At 41.3% G+C, this 16,815-nt stretch overlaps 1 protein-coding gene across 1 annotated transcript; it reads left to right on the forward strand.

Annotated features, from left to right (window-relative positions):
• Positions 1-8,921: 8,921 nt before the first annotated feature.
• LOC104449163 (transcription factor bHLH143) lies at positions 8,922-12,676 on the forward strand. Its single transcript, XM_010063206.3, has 4 exons — positions 8,922-9,113; positions 9,520-10,202; positions 10,360-10,510; positions 10,614-12,676. Exon 4 carries the CDS (start codon positions 10,631-10,633, stop codon positions 11,720-11,722), a length of 1,092 nt encoding a protein of 363 aa, XP_010061508.1. The 5' UTR covers positions 8,922-9,113; positions 9,520-10,202; positions 10,360-10,510; positions 10,614-10,630; the 3' UTR covers positions 11,723-12,676.
• Positions 12,677-16,815: the final 4,139 nt, after the last annotated feature.

The raw sequence follows: 16,815 nt of genomic DNA on the forward strand, positions 1-16,815 counted from the left end.
TGCTTTCCTGTAGACTAGTCAAATCTCGATTAATTTTACCGTCATCTAAATATTGGAAAATTGAAAAATCAATCTTGCAGAAATAATTTTTCTTTTCTAAACAAACAGGCCATTATTCAAAGCATATTTTTATAAAATAGATTTAAGACAATCCGGAAATATGGCCTTTGCCTTTCAATGTATTTTAGTGAAAAGGAAAAAAAAAAAAGAAAAAAATTGGGAAAATTGGGAAAATTAGTTGGTGTGTGCGAGCGAGCATTGACTTGCAGCGCGAGGAGAGAATGGTAAATACGCGCGTCTGACGAGCGTGGAAAGCAGTCTGCGGTGGTCAATCTCAGTGACAGAACGGAAACGGCGTGCCAAATTGGAAAAAAAAAAAAAAGGGGAAAAGGGAAAAAAAGAGAAAAGAAAAATTGAGTCCGCGTGGGGCGACTTTTATTTTTAATACCGAAGACCTGCTGCTTCTTACTGTACGGCAAGATTTGGTGGTCGGAATCTCTGGATTTTCTCTTCCCCCTATTTCTGCTCTTTTTTTTTTCTTCTTTTTATTTTCCCAATTATTTATCCTGGCGCGTGAAGTTATCCCTTTTTTAAATTCTCCTTTCGCTTTTTTTCTTTTTTTAATTCGATTTTGACTTCGCCGTTTTGCCCTCCGCCCTTTTAGCAACCTTTCTTTCAATTGAAAATATTTTGACTTGTTTTATTTTTATCTTTGATCTTTGGAATCGTATTTTCATCTTATGTTTAGGAATGGCCCCTTTTTTTTATATTTTCGCGTGTCTTGTCCTGTGTCGGGAGAATTTTAAATATAGAATTTCAGTGAGAGTCAAAATTCAAGAATTTGAGATGGAAAGAATAGGCAGGGCATTGAAAAATCAAAGGGACTCGGAGTATTTATAATTCCTAGATCTTCAAACAGACTAAGTCAATTGATGTAATATGGCCAGAAAAAATTGATAATGAAAATAGCCACACCAAACGAGGCTTTGGTGCTTGCTCCGTGCTCACCAGTCACCACCAAACTATGGAACAGGTTTACTTCTTGATTTTAATATGGTCACTAACATAATTTTGACGAAATTAGATGGGTTTTGTATTTATTTACTTGGAAATTAAATTTGACATTCCATAAATTAGCAAATATGCACCAAATTTGTGTGTGAACATATGTAAGGCCAAAAAATAATAATAATAAGATGAGTAAAGAAATAGATGATGATTATGTAGATTGCACAATTAAAATTATGCGCACGTTCCATGCTTATCATCTTAGACATGGGTAGTTGTATTTGTAGGAGGCAATTGACTATTTATATCGAGGACAGCAAATGTGAGATAGGTCACGTAAAATTGCATGGTCTATAGCTAACATTAATCCTTTTGATGCTTGTTTAGCACGACTCTTTCTTATGGAGCAAATTTTATACTCTTTAATTTCTTCTCGGTTCCTCGGTTAATTGCATTGACCTATTTCAAATCCACACAAGAATTTTTTGGCATTTTCTGTCATAAAGACTCGATTACGGATTTTTGTAAAAAGGAATTTGATTATACCTACAAAAAAAATTGAGAACTTCCAATTCACTTTTCCCTGTATCTTACACCAATACTGCTCTAAAAATCAGGATTCAGCTACTTGCACATAGATAGAAGTACAAAAAGCCATTCAAACCCTTGTTTACTAAAAGACCCGGCTCTTCAAAGTTGACTAAGGACTTTAAAATTCGGAGGAACAAAGCGCATCACGGTCCAACTTGCGCACCTAACTAGGGTTTGACACTATTAGCAAAGTTAACATCAAACCTTCCCCTTCGCTTTCCCTTTTCGTTTCGCGTCAAGCACGGCATGATTCTGCTGCCAAAGGGGAGTCATCCCACCCACTTCCCAAGCTCACTCATTTGAAGGGGAGAAAAAGAGAGGAAGACCGAAAATTATTATAAATTAAATGGGGAGGTTACATACACCCTCTCAACATCACATCTAACAAGATTTATGATGTGATAATTATTAAAAGATAAATAAAGGGTTTTCGTGTTTTCTTGCCACCAAAGGGACATGAACGTGCAACCACCAATTTCTAGGTGATGTTACCATCGCCATCAATGCCGCGGAAAAAGAAAGGAAAAAAGGGGGAAATGTGGCGAGAAAACCATGCGGAATTAGAAGTCAAAAACTACGTGATTAAAAAGGTCCTCACACGCGTACCCAGAAAACCCTAATTATACCCACCACCAACAGGAGGAGAAGACACGGCCCGCTTTTCACGTTTCGCTGCATCGGCCGACCCTCGATGCTCGCTCCCTCGCCCGCCCGCCCGCCCGCCCGCTCGATCTTTCGAAAAGCTTTCGATGGATACGGCGATGAGAAGGAATCATGAGCATCCCCTCTGCACGTGCTGATGATGGAAACTTCAGACCCAATGTACACCCGCATATATATGGCGTAGGGTATACGAAGTGCTGCGCGTGTAGACGATGCGTGATTCGGTGGCTCGTGGGCAAATCATGGCTATGGGATAGGAGAGAGCATTTGTGGGAATTCCTTGACGTATCATTCTAGCTTGACAGCGCTTCGTGTCGCCCCCACGCTTCAGTTGTCGCGCGATCGTTTAGTTTGAAGCCTTTGAAGGGTGGTCTAGGTTAAGGTTGTGATCATTTTGCTTGGAATTTGAATTCTGTTTCGACTGTTTTTCCTTAGCTGGAACTCTTCTTAGGATGATGTTGCTTTGTAGGTGTGGACTTGATGTTTCCGTGCTCGTGCTTTTAGCTTTAGAACGATAGGCGTCGACATAAAGGAAGGACGTTTGGTATAATATGATACTAAAGTTGATCTTTATTTGTTTCAAAAGAGTTGGGAGAAGGGTTTCATTTCAATCTATATCTACTCATCTTTTTAACTTCTGACGTAAGCGTTGAATCTGCTTACGATAACATAAAAGTAAAGTGAACGAGTGGAAGCTAAAAGCAAAAATGTAAGATTTATCAATCTCTCCATCTCAAAGAATTCTTCAGGACCGGAGGTTCAAACATGCGACACAGACACGTCAACATCGATTAATATGGTTTAATTTATATATATGAAATAGCCAATTCCATTTTGTTCGTTTGACCTCGAGCAATCTCCTTCAGAAATCATTCTTTTCTCCCTGACCAAACATCCATCCCCAAACCTCTTCAATCTCGAGCCACTAAAGTTGAATATACCTGCGAAAATACACTACTCGAATTGGCACTTTCCAAATGGTCCTCCTCCTTTTCGGCGATAGGACATACACAAGAAACATACGCACGAAGAGGAACGGGGGGAAAGGAGCCTAAAGAGTAAAGAGGGGAGAGAGAGAGAGAGAGAGAGGAGTGGGCGGTGGTGGTTTTCTAAGTACGCTTCGTGTGGAGGAGAGGGGGACATGGGTTCCTTTCCTTTTGCATCATCTCCCCCTTTGTATCGGTTTGCGAGTTCTCCTTTATCTTTTGGCAAATTATTTATATTTCCAAACCCTAAAGTCGCGAGCCCCCCCTCTCTCTCTCCTTTCTTTTCTCCCCCTTTATTGTATTTTCTTTTTAAGTGCGGCATGAGATGGGGGAGTGGGCATAGCTTAGCTTTCCAAGCGTGGGATGTTATTGTTGGAGAATCCACAATCAAATGGCTCCATGGTCTCTCATGTCCCACCCCCTCCCCCACCAAACTCTCTCTCTCTCTCTAACACGCTCATTATTATACTTGACTCGATTAACCTTAATCATGAATCGTGAATAAGCACGGGCAATGTCGGCGCGGCACGTGTCGCGTCTTGGTGCGTCCGATGGACTTCGATCGAGGCGTTCTTTGGCATACTTTGAAATGAGGACGACTATTACAATATTGTACCCGGCGGAAAACATGGAAATCAAAGTCTAGGTATGCCAAGACAATGGAGAAAAACATAATTAAAAAAGGAGGAAAGAGAGAGACCTTTGTCTTTGAATATTCTCTCGAGCACGTATGACTTTGTTTCCCCACCTTTTAGTATTTTACTGTCACACGTAATTAAAGTGCTCTTGGTTGTTATATATACAATTCTCTGTTAAAGCCTTGAGATTGTCCACACTCATTGATGGTGCAATTGACGTATTATAGCTCATGGGGCCGGGTGAAGTGCTTATTAATCACTCTCGCGATAAGCGTGTTAAAAGGTCAAGTTTGCCTTTCCAAGACAATTTGTTAGGAAATTATTTTTCCCAAAAAATTTAAGCTATCGGTCATCCAACATGTCATCGTTAATAATATCGATACATTGTTAATTTAGGAGTAAATTGGTATAATTGAGGTGCCATGTGAGTTGTGTCATATAACTTCCTTGTCAAAAAATTGGTGTGGTGCAAAACAATTAATATATTGTAATAAGCCTATTATTCATAGGTTCAAATTTTGGAATGAAGGTGAATCCAACTAAATCTGTTGATAGGCTTGAATTTGAGTTTTTTTTTTTTTTTTTTTTATTTGTTGACCTCACATACCAAAAGTATAGACTTTCATTGTGAATTTCAAAAAATAATATTAGAGCGATAGTGAATGATAGACCACCAATTTGTTCTCATAGTTGTTGAATATCTCTTCTCATTGACGAAAGCTCATGATCAACAAAGATTTCGAGTTGAAATTGTCATCACTATTGGTTTGCGTGAGAAGAGATATTGGGTAGTTAATTTGGCAATATGATATACAGACCACAGATGAAGGTAGGTGTGGGGCTATAGCAGCACGATCTCAAATTAGTAGTTGATGGTGATTGGAGTGCATAATTGTACATGCTTAGCCAAATTGAGATATGCTAATGGAAAAGAATACTTGGATTGAGAGGGAGCATGCCCATGATGGTGAGATTTTTGAGATGCAAGCCTGAGTTGTACTAGAGTAGTCTGAGTGGTTCAAGTATGAGATTATTTGGTGTGACACAAAACTATTGATATATTTTACCTAGGTGATTAATAACTCATCAGCTTGACCTTTTGAGTGAAGATTATTCTAATTAGATTTATTGACAGTTCCCTAATCTGGCGACAATAAAGCTAGTACCAAGGAAGTTTATGCACACGAATCATTCATCGGCTTCACAAAGACTTCCAAATACATCATCATCTAAGAAAATGACATTATTAGGTGTGCGAATCACACACACACACACATATATATTTTTGGTAAATACGAATCACATATTTTTCCTTTCTCTTTCAAACAAAATCACTCACCACATTGACACATAACACACTCACGTTCAGCTCCTCCTAATTTGTCAAAAAGGGTATCTACATATGTTGGACGACCATCAAAATAAAACCATGATCGATAGCGAATGTGGAGGCTCCACTATTATTGGAAGCGAGCATGGCTCTCCCTCTCCTCTCCCATAGTGATCCATATGGCCGGTCGAGAACGTACGTGCGCTTACACAGAATCATCCAATTCCTTCCTCCTAATTGCGAGAAGCTACCAAAGCAAAAGAGCTCGTGCAAGAAGATGAAGATCTTAGCCTTGTGCCCATTAGATTTGAAAAAAGATAAGGGTATTTTATCTTCTTCTTCTTCTTCTTCTTCTTCTCCTCTTCTCTCTCTCACTTCTCTCTCTCTCTCTCATAATTTTTTAATTAAAAAGCATGTGACTTTTAGTTAAGTGCTCAATCCACATCCATGATTCCCATGCCCACCCCCTCGAAGGCACATTGCCAAAATCCCAATTAAAGGGCACTAATTATTGCTCAAAAGAACGCTCGGATCATAGCATATGGTACCATATTGATTACTTTATTGATAGCTTTAGTGTAATTGGCGTTAATGATTAAATTACGAGGTTAGACGTGCGAGGGAATCCCAGCTTTACATCTCACTCGTATATGGGGGGAATGTGTTATTGCCACCAAAAGCGTAGACCCAATGGGATTAGGATAGGGAAAAATAGAAGGGAAAAAGGAAGAAAAAAAGCTCGACTTGGGTGTGTGCAGATTGTTCCCTCCTCTCCAAACAAAAGCTTGTGGACGTGCTCATGTAGTTGTTATCGGTTTATTTAATTCCAGGGTGCATACATGGGAGCAAATGCACCTCATCTTTGCACAGGAGATCTGTTTCAGGTGATAGGATCATGGTCTCCCTCTTAAGTTAATTGTGTTTTTGGCTAGGGTTTCTCTTTATTGATTTCGTCTGAGAACCATCTAATTTAGGGTTTTTAATACTTGATGGGAACAGAATGTTGATTGATGAGAACTAACTAAATGCAGCATGAGACATGAGTAGTCGTACCCCAATCAAGAAGCGCAAATTACTTGCGAATTGGAAAGTGCAAAAATATACATGAAAAACTGATCACATGGCATGAAAGAAATTAGTGAATACATTGCATGCAAAAGAAATAGAGTGGACGCACTCCATGTTAGTCCATCGTATTAGCTTTTCACAATTCCAATGCATAATTTTGGAAAGCCAACCATCTATTGTGGTTTATGCGATATGCCGCACCTATGTGAAAATGAGATGACTTACTCTAAACTTAGTCACATCTTCTATATTGAGTCTTGACATTATTCTTTCCAATTTGAAACTGTGAACTTTCTGAGTTTGTCTCTTAGACCCATTGCATGGATCTCATCCAAGGGAACAAATTACTTGAGAGGAGTGGTGCTAAATAACAATAAATTGCCATGCAATATTAATATATATTTAGTAATCTGGTACAGTCAATTTAATTCTTCAACATGATCGGTTGAGTTTGCTATACTCTTTAATAACAGATTTTATATATAATACAAAACCAATAATTAGTGTCTATCTTATCACCGAATATATAAATATTATTATTTCATTTTTGTATATTTAGCACTATTCTTTAATGTTGAAAAAGGTAAAATAAAAACACAAAAGCTGTGCAAAACGCATCGATCTAATAATAAATTTATGCATGTATTATACATCGAGAGCGAATTTGATAAAAATTGGCAAAAGAAAGGAAAAGAAAAGATGGGAAGAAAATGCCTCGGATGTAAAACTCTCCTTTCATTTTTCTCTCCACAAAAGTTTGAAAAGATATCGTATTTTCCCGGACCCATTTTCACTATTTTCAAAGCAATAAGAGCGACTGCTGTTCTCCACAAAAATTCTTGAAGAAAAGGGGGTCTAAATCAAATATACATTTCCAGACAAAAAGGCGAGTTCTTTTAATTCACACACATAAAACCACATAAAATTTCGAATACCCCAAATGGAGAGGTATTTCCAAGAACATCCCCATCTTCCATGATGACTCCTTTGATGGCCGTGACACATCCACACATCAAATCAAACCGAAAAGTACTTTTCTTGTAGGGGCAAAGTGCCTCAATGCCTACTAACCACGGCAGCCCCCTATTTTACCCCCGTCCCGCCCCGCCCCGCCCCGCCCCGATCTTGAAGATGATGATGCACAGTGAACGGAAAATTACAGAGAGAGAGAGACAGGGGCGAGATCGATTTTTGGCAGGAGTGCCGAATTCTTTGGCATGATGCACCCCCACAGTGACAGTGATCAAGAGCGGGCCCCCCTCCAACGCATCCTTTCCCATGATTCAACATGGTTTGAACGGTCAATCTCCGAATTATTGGTGTCCATGGCTAAACATCGGATGCTATTCTCGACCTTTCTGTAAAACATCTTTGATCCTAGGCCTTGCTTACGCCCATTGTCGTTGCTATTGTTGTTGAGTGGGCTTGGACGATTTTTCGTTAAAGTACATGGATCATTCGTACTCAGCAGTCCATTTTCATACCCGACAAGGAAGATATTTTATTCCCATCTCTACAATTCCCCGTCTTCCTCGCGGGGTTGCTTTGTTTCGAGATTTATTATGAGCAATGCCCTTTTGAATTTCTTGAATTGGGATGGAGGAGCTTAGTTTATAACAAAGTTGGTAAAGAATACGGTTTTCTAAGGCGATGTTAACTCTAAAGGTAGAACTCTGCAGTTGTGCACCTAAGGAGGCAAAAACGAATGACCAGAGGTAATGAATAGGAGGATGCGTGTCAATATCTAAAACTCGATGCGAAACGAATCAAAGTTAATGATATTTCGAGCGGATCAAGTAAAGGGTATTGTCTGACCCTCAACAAAAAGTAAGGGTTTTGCACTATGATATCATTTCAGAATAAATATCGCAATTTTTTTTTTTTTTTTTTTTGGGTCTGTGAGGACATATTACGATTCAATCACTAAATTCTCACACAAGCCAATATCCAAAGCTAGATGGAATTTGAGCCTCGATTTCAAAAGTGGAAATGCCCCGCAAAAATCCAAACACCTCTATAATGGCCGGCAAGACACGAAATGCTTCTTAAGGCCAAGTCAAGACAATCATGTAGTTGAGATGGAAGCACGTATCTAGATGCGGCACCGCGTAAAAATCATTCTACATGGTTCATGTTAAGTTGTTAATTTTAAGGAAAAGTAAATTCAATTTAGTGGGTCCAATAGAATTCACCGATAAAAGAAAAACGTGTCGAATGTAAGATGACGTTGCGTAAGCAATTTGGACGTATACAGAGAATATTCTCGAGTATATAGGTATAAATTAGATGCGGCGTGCGTATAATACGAATTAAAAATATGCGATACGAGAGCTCCCCTTCCCCTACCAAGGCGAAAAACTGGGGCAGGTTTTGGCCGTTCATCATGGTACACTCATACCTCGCGTGCGCTCCTCATGCCCCCCGCGCACGTATGCACTCGCCTCCCTCCTTTATTTTTTATTTTTTATTTATTTTTCCGCCTTTTTAAAAAAGAAAACACGAAAAAGAAATGAAAAAATGGGAAATCCCATTTTTATCCCCACCTCCGGGGTCCGGGGGCAATTGCGTCAATTCAGCCCTCTATATAACCTCCTCCTCCTTGCGTCCATCCAGTCCCTCTCTTTTTCTCCGTTCGCTCTGCATTTTGACTCTCTCTCTCTCTCTTTCGCTTTCTCTCTCTCTCTCTCTCTCTCTCTCTGCAAAGACGCCTTTTTGAGTGGTGCGAGCTCTCTCTCTCTCTCTCTCTCTCTCTCCATCTGGGTCGCACTCTCTCTCTCTTCTTTCTCTCTCTCCGGTGTGGATTCGGTTCGCGGCGCGGAACTTCTCCAGGTACTTACTGATCTCGTCTTCTGGGTCGTCGTCGTCGTCGTCGTTTGCTTTTTTCCCCTCGCCGGCGGCGAGCTGCGTAGCCGTCCGATTTCTCGTCTCCTCTTCCGGCGGGGGTTCCGGCGAGCGAGCCTCTGTTTTTGTTTCTGCGGTCGAGATTCGTCGTCTCCGGCGCTCGGATTGCGGCGAGAAGCCTCCCGGCTCCTTTCGCCGCCGCCCGGTAGATCGAGCTTCCGCTTCCTTCGGGACCGACTTTGCCTTTTCCCGATTCTGATTTTCCGATGTGTTCCCTCGTGGAGGGAGGATTCGAGCTTCGATTTTTCGCGGCGAAGATGGTCTTTTGTTGTTGCGTGACTGCGCGTGTGGGTGGGTGTGAATCGGTTCTGAAACGCGGAATTGGCTGTTGCAGGTTCATCAGCGGGAGCTATCGTGGCGATCTGTGTAGGAAGAACGGGAAGAAGCAGAGCAGCATGCGGTGGTGGAGCCTGTCGCTTGATGTATTCCGAAAAGCCATCTCTCTGAACCTGTTCTGTAGGGTTATTCTGTAACTTTCGCTTTGTGTAACACTCCCGAGATTGTGATTTTCTCTCGCCTGCCCCGTTTGTCAGTAAACATCGCTTTCCCCATGGGATCCACTTTCTTCGTCGTCGTCCCCTGCTACGTCCGTCAGATTAGCTGAAATTTACTCGTAGTCCCGTCTGTGAAATTACCCGCGTCTTCCCTTCGCCGCCAGTAATCGGACAAGTCTCTGTTTCTTGTTGTTAGTTCCCTGGTTCCTTGATCTTGCGCAAGTGCTCTGTGGGTATTCTTCAAGCTTTTTTCTGATCATCATCTACCGGCGTCCTCGTTGGTTCCTGGAGATCTTTGGTTTTGTTTCCTGTGTTTCTTGGGTGTTGATCTGTTGCTCTGCTGGAAGATAAAAGAAAGTGTTGAAAACTTCTTGAGTTGAGGGGGTTGGGAAGTGTAGTTATGGTGTGCCAAGCAGCAAGCCAAACGAGATTCCGGGCATTGAAACATGAAAACGGGATCGCTGGGAATGCAACCATCATTGTCAGAGTAATAGCGTGCTTTCAACCTCTTCAAGATTGCCAGGTTAGTAAGAAGATCATGGTGTGCTCTGTTTTCTCCACTAGCAGGATATTTGAAACTTTTCTACTGGTGATTTGTCGTATGCACTTGGGTTAAAGATTAGGTTTTGGCTATGCTGCTTACTAACATAGTTTTTGTTTCTGTGGGTTTCTTTTTTCAGGCTGAATACTTTCGTCATTTGCTTAAACCTGTCACGTAGATTGATTTTGCTCCTTCGTGTTCCTCTTAAGCTGGTGTTCTTAGTTTTTTCCTCTTGTTTCTCAATCAAATAGCAAGCAATCAGCCACTTCTAATATTTCAACGTCCATCAGGTATCGTTTCTATTGTTCATGCTGGAAACTTACCTACCTTAAATTTGGAATGTATAACATTTTGGGTTTATTAAGGTTGGGTGTCTTGCTTAATTTTTTGCAGGTGATTGTTTTTGTTGGATGGGAGAAGCCAGTGGGTTCCCGCAGCAGCCCGCACCTTGGCAATTGCCTAATTCGGAGTTGCCAAATCTCCAAATGAACTTGGGGTATCCAGGTCTCATCTCAGGCCAGAAAAGTGGTGGCCAGCAAATGTTTCCTCCTGGTCGAGTCTCACCACCGGATATGTTTTCTGGAGTACCTAATCCTCGGATAAGCCAATCTTATGAGCCTCAAGGGTGGTTTTATTGCTTACCGCGCTTCCGGCAAGCTTTGGCCCCTACTTCAGACAATTTGGTTTTAGAAGACAAGCTCCCTACTACCACTTTTGAGAAATGGAGGGATTTCAGCATGCCTAATACTGGCACTGTTGGCGCACAGAAGAAATTTGTTGTTTTTGATCGCTCGGGTGATCAGACTACTTTGATATACAGTTCTGGGAATGGAGTTCCTACCGAGCGCCTACCTCCATGGACTACAAAACAACTTTGTCCTAGAAGTGCTGTCAATGATATTGTAGGGAGCAACACTGATCATAATAATCATTTTGGGCCTCTATCGGTGGAGAGAATACATGAAAACCCAGAAACTGATGTGCAAAGCGAGATGCAGGAAGATACAGAAGAGCTCAATGCCTTGCTCTATTCGGATGATGATACTGACTATTCTGATGGCGATGACGATGATGACGAAGTTACTAGTACTGGCCATTCACCCAGTACGATGACAGATCACGAGCGACGTGGTTTGTCTGAAGAAAGTAACGAGGAGATAGCTAGTTCAATTTGGCCGGTTAAGAGGCGAAAGACTTCTGGCGGAGATAATAATCAGCTGCCATCTCTTATGGACACTGCAACGTCTTATCTGAACCAGTCTATTGGGTCTGAGGATGATGCTAAATCCAGTAGTGCTGATGGAAAAAAGTACGCTTATGGCTTGGCTTCTATATCTGGTGACAAGAAAATCAAAAGGGAGAGAATCCGTGAGACTGTCAACATTCTGCAAAGCATAGTTCCCGGCGGGAAGGAAAAGAACGCCATTGTGATTCTTGATGAAGCCATCAACTACTTGAAATCCTTGAAGCGCAAAGCCGAGGCACTTGGGCTAGCCCCATAAATCCGTATGTTTCTCTGCCAGTGGTCTGGCGCTATTACAAGTAGTCCTATGTTCCTGCTTCTGTTTAATTAATAGTGAATGTAATGTCTAGCGTGTGCAAAATAAGTTCGAAGACGGTGGTGTTCGAACGCACGGGCCCTTGTGCATATGGCAAAACCGGAAGGGGTCTCTCTATAGCGATCGGTGTGGAACACAAAAGTTGTCCTCAACTCTCTAAGGCTGGAGCATTTTGTCTGAGCAGAGCAGCACCCTTTGCAGTCCCAGCAAAAGGGTTGAATCATCATCATCAGTCTATATTTTAGGGTTTAGTGAAAGTAGGACTCAAAGTTTGGACTGAGCAAAGGAGTTGGATGTGTGAATGAGCAGACCAAGTGAAGAGGGGATTTGCACGCCTCTTATTGTCCTGGGTCCCGACCCTCACTTTCTCCCATCCCTTTTCCTGAACTTAGTGCTGTTTTATCCTTTTGTGGGTCACCCCCCTTTTCGTGTAAAAAAAGAGAGAGAGAGAGAGAGAGATCTCCCCTCCCCACTCGAACCTCCTTTTATCATGCTTGAAATCCCCCCCTTTGGGAGATGGGTTATTTCCATGCACAAGTCATAATCCCCCCCACCCAAGAGAAGAGGAGGAAGGCTCCCGTGTTCTTTCCGGTGGTGCTTTTGCTTTTTACTGTTGGTGGTTGCTGCGATTTGTGTGAAAAGTGGGATTGTAATTATAAAAAAAAGCTCCTGGTGGGTAGAGAAGGCATGTCTTTGCTATTATGTATGTTGGCGGTGCGCTTTGGTGTAAACTTTTGAATTTCTTTTTTCTGCTTTCGTGAAACTACTTTCTGTTGGTGTGAAATGTCAAATGGGCGTGCTCCGTGTGATTTTATGTTCTTCGTGGGTTTGGTTGTATTTTCCCTTTTTTGGCTCCCTTCTTTCTCGGCAGATGCCCATTGAATTCGGTTGGTGCTATCCTTGTCTTTATTCCCGTGTACTTACGTTGCATGCACGCATTTATGGCCCTTCGCGAAAGCGACGTGTTTGGGGTTTGTGATTCCCCCCTTCCTTCTTCTCTCCTTGCTTTAAAGTAAGAAAGAAAGAATTGATTTTCGTGGTCTTTTTCTTCGTGGAGATGATGGCGCTTCGGAGGAGGGAGGAGGGAGGGAGGGAAGGGGGACCACGTTGGACGGGGGGAAGGTTGAAATTATTTTTAGGACAGGATATAGCCCATCAGCCCACATGTGGATGAGCGTGCCCTAATGCATGATTCTCTCTTTTTGTTTCTTTAACTTAATTTAATCGGGAGCGAATGGATCTATCCGTGGCGGGCAAGATCTTCTCGAAAACAGGAGAAGGGAGATAAAGATGGCACTGTCGTCGTCCTCCGTTTTTATATCTTTTCCACCTGCTCGTGATCATAGCAAACCATGAGTCCCGTGTCAGACCCCATTTCCGCTCTTCCCCCTTGTAAATAGAAAGTGGCTTGGCGTGGGTCCAGATTGCATCTCTCCCTGTATCTAGCGGACGAGCACGGGCGTGTAGGTTTTGCAGTTTCCCCTGTCCCTTTTTTCTGGTTACGTACGGTTTCCCCATTTAGCTCGGGGGATCGACGGTGGTGGGTGAAGGTTTTGCAATCAACGGAGATGTCTGACCGCGAGGTGGAACGATCCTTGCTGTTGGAGGACGAGGATTGGGCAATCCTGGCGTGCAACGATCTAGGATAGCAATGACCCTCGTTTTGAAGGTTAGCCCCTCATCTTTTCACTCAAGCGACGAACACGAAACACCCTTGGTCTGAGGGCAAGAGATCAATGCTACACCCTTAAATTAAGGGCAAGAGATCAATGCTGTGTTCTACGCACGTCGAGCTGTGGAGTGCCGACTCGGATCAAGGAGGAGGGCAGTGCTTGAGGTTTGAGGATGGGAGCAGTGCACATGCTCGGTGCAATTGAGCGCCAAGTCGGGCAAAACCGGAAGGACCTGCTGACAATGATTTGATATATGCGATGGCACGGAGTGTTGAAACCTGAAGAGTATCCAAACTGAGCGAGAAACTCAAGCACCATTCTGGGCTCAAGTGTATGAAAGAGAAGGTATGGAGTGTAATTTCAGTAGCGCAAAGGGATTTCGATTGACACGATGATAAGAATTAGAGATCGCACAGAAAGGACGTTTGCGATATGATGTATCCATTTTTCAGAAGAATGGCAAAATGGAGAAATGACGACACATCATGCTGTTAGAAGTGTTCGCAGCATCGTAACATGGGTTCGCCAGCCCGTGGAATCAGTCTCGGATCACAGCGTCCGACATTGTACTGGAGAAGGGTCCGGTTCATCAGCCGGTTGTATTGAATTCGGGATGGTGACACCACAGAAGTTTTGCCATCTCTTTTGAATCACAAATCAATCACGGCTACCTCGCACACAACTCAATTAAATTTTCTCCGAGTTTCAAACTCTAACTCCAGTACAAAAGGGCACTCAGCTTCTTTTCCACGCGAATGTTATCTCTTTCTCTCTCTCTCTCTCTCTCTCTCTCGATTGAAAGGAGTGAGTCGAGTTGTCAAAACAATTGATACTGACATCATACCGACCCGGTAGCTCCCTTGCTCATAAAATCGCTTCTTTTCCTCGAGAGAGGCTAGGGGCTTAGTGGTTGCGGCTGTTGTTCGATGGATGGAGTCTTGTCCGAAAACCACGTTGCTCACCTATTGATAAATTCGAATGCGTCCGTGGCATGATCAAGTCGATAATTTGTTCTTACACTTACTACGTCAAGAAAACGAAAAAAGGAAAGCAAGAAAAAGGTGGGTGCGCGTGTGCGTTTGTGCAGAATATATTCCGCATCTCATCAGGTTGGGCAGGAAGATCCGAATTTCTTAGCACGCGTCCCCTCCTCCTTCGCTGGCTTGACGACAAAGAACTTTCATCTTCGCCGAGGGTTGTTGCCACAGAACCAGTAAAGTGAGCAATTGCTTGACATCGCATGATTTATAGCTGCGCGACATCGAAATCGAGTCATTAATTAGGCCATATGCTCATGTCCCTTCTTGGTGGTCCCCCTTAAAAAATCTCCAAAAAATAAAGCTGAAAAAATTGTCTAAAAAATCTTAGACCCAATTATACGGTGTCAATCCAGTGCTAAATTTATTCAATTTGCTAGTTTAGTCTTACACTTATTAATGATTTGCTAATGTAGCTATTTCGACCAAGTTTGACGACCAATAGCTGACGCAAATGTTGGCGATAGGTAGAGGAAGAAGTACAAAAAAGAGTTAAGAAAGAAGAGAAAATAGGAAGAAATTGTCTACATTAAAGCCGGTTATGTAATGTAAAATGGCAAGTACTAACTAGATTGTAACGTCAGCAATTTTGAGCCAAAATTGACAAAGGATCACATCGACTAGTCTTCAAAATGCTTATAACTAAATTGGCTTAATTGAAAAGTTTATAACTAAATCGGTCGTTGAATAGTGTGTTGAGGACTTATTTAGACAATTATCCCCATTGAATTACTCTAGATCGGGTATTATTACATCACATACGATTTTGTCTCTCTATCCATAACTACAACATAATGCTTGTCATAATTTGCGTGATCTCATGCCAATGTGACATAAATTTCATGTAATTGGATCGAAGTTGATTCTATTTGTGAAAGAGTTTGTTAATCTCCTTGGAGTGATATTCACTAGTATGATTTGGTGGTTTTAGTCATTTTTAACTCTTTATTTGACCGGGGAAACTATCCTGTTTGATTACATCAACCCAGTCAAGGGATAATTAATGAGATTGACTTGTTTAGTTGATTAACTTAGGAGCATATGGTTGGTAGGTAACGACAAAGTTAGGAAATGCGAGTGTCTAAGTAGAGAGCAGTCTCCCCCGGGGAAAAGGGAAATTTTCTGCCTCATAGTTTTTTGTCACTGCTAGTTTCACTTTTCACTTATATTCATGTTCATTGTACTCTTCAAAATTTTCATGTAAAATGTATATGAGTTTTATGGATTTTCATTTTGCCAAATTCCTCAGCTGGTGCCCATTTCTCGAAATTTTCCCAAACTCGGATTTTACTCCGAAAGAATTTGATCGCTTTGATCCAATAATTCCTTGAGCTCATTTGACGATGAAAATAATTATGGTTGATATTATGAAAAATCTCGAATTAGTACACTTATGACGAATTTACCCAAACTAATTTTTTGACCATCATACCTCCAAACTAGTATAGTCGTGATAAATTTACTTTAAATTGATTTTTTGACTATTAAAAATAAAAAACTAGCATACATGTAATAAATGCACCTTCGGTTAAATTTAAATGTTAAATTTGTTGACCTAGATGATACGTGGTGATGTAGTACAATGACTTAGCAAGTCAACGTGAAAGTCTATAGGGTAAATATCACGAAATATTCCAAACTAATATACCTTTGATAAATTTAATGGTACTCTTGTGGTAAATTTAATAATATACCTATGACAATTTTGGAATATTCCATGGCATTAATCCCATGGACTTTCACACGGACTTACGTTATCATAACATGTCATTATGTATTGTTCACATGAGCAAATTTTTCGGTACAATTCGACAGAAGTTAATAGATAGTAAATTTGTCATATGTATATCAATTTGGGGTTTCTGATGATAAAAAAATTAATTTAAGGTAAATTTGTCACAATTATATCAGTTTGAGATAAATTTGTCATAAATGTACTAGTTTAGGGTTCTTGATAGTCAAAAAATTAGTTTGAAGTAAATTTATCATAAGTGTACCGAGTTAGAGTTTTTCAGGGTATTAACCCAAATAATTACCTATAAGATGAGCACATGCTTGCTATGTAAGCATTTCGTGCCTTTCAAAGGGCATTTCGTCCTGAAAAAAAATCACCTCACATTAGAAGCCTCAAACAAGCACCAATTTTGTCCCAACACTAAGGATAAGAAAGAGAGGGCTCTTGAGCGCGAATTGAAAAATTGAAGATGGAGAATCATTGTAGAGATGTGAGGGGGAAAATATATTGGAATGAAACGAATCAAGTTAGGTGACTTCTTGCACGTGAGAAGTTATGAGTTTTTTAAATTTACTTTAGGATTTTTGGGGA

The sequence above is a fragment of the Eucalyptus grandis genome, chromosome 6 (assembly GCF_016545825.1).
Source record: "Eucalyptus grandis isolate ANBG69807.140 chromosome 6, ASM1654582v1, whole genome shotgun sequence".
In the NCBI taxonomy this organism is placed as follows: Eukaryota; Viridiplantae; Streptophyta; class Magnoliopsida; order Myrtales; family Myrtaceae; genus Eucalyptus; species Eucalyptus grandis.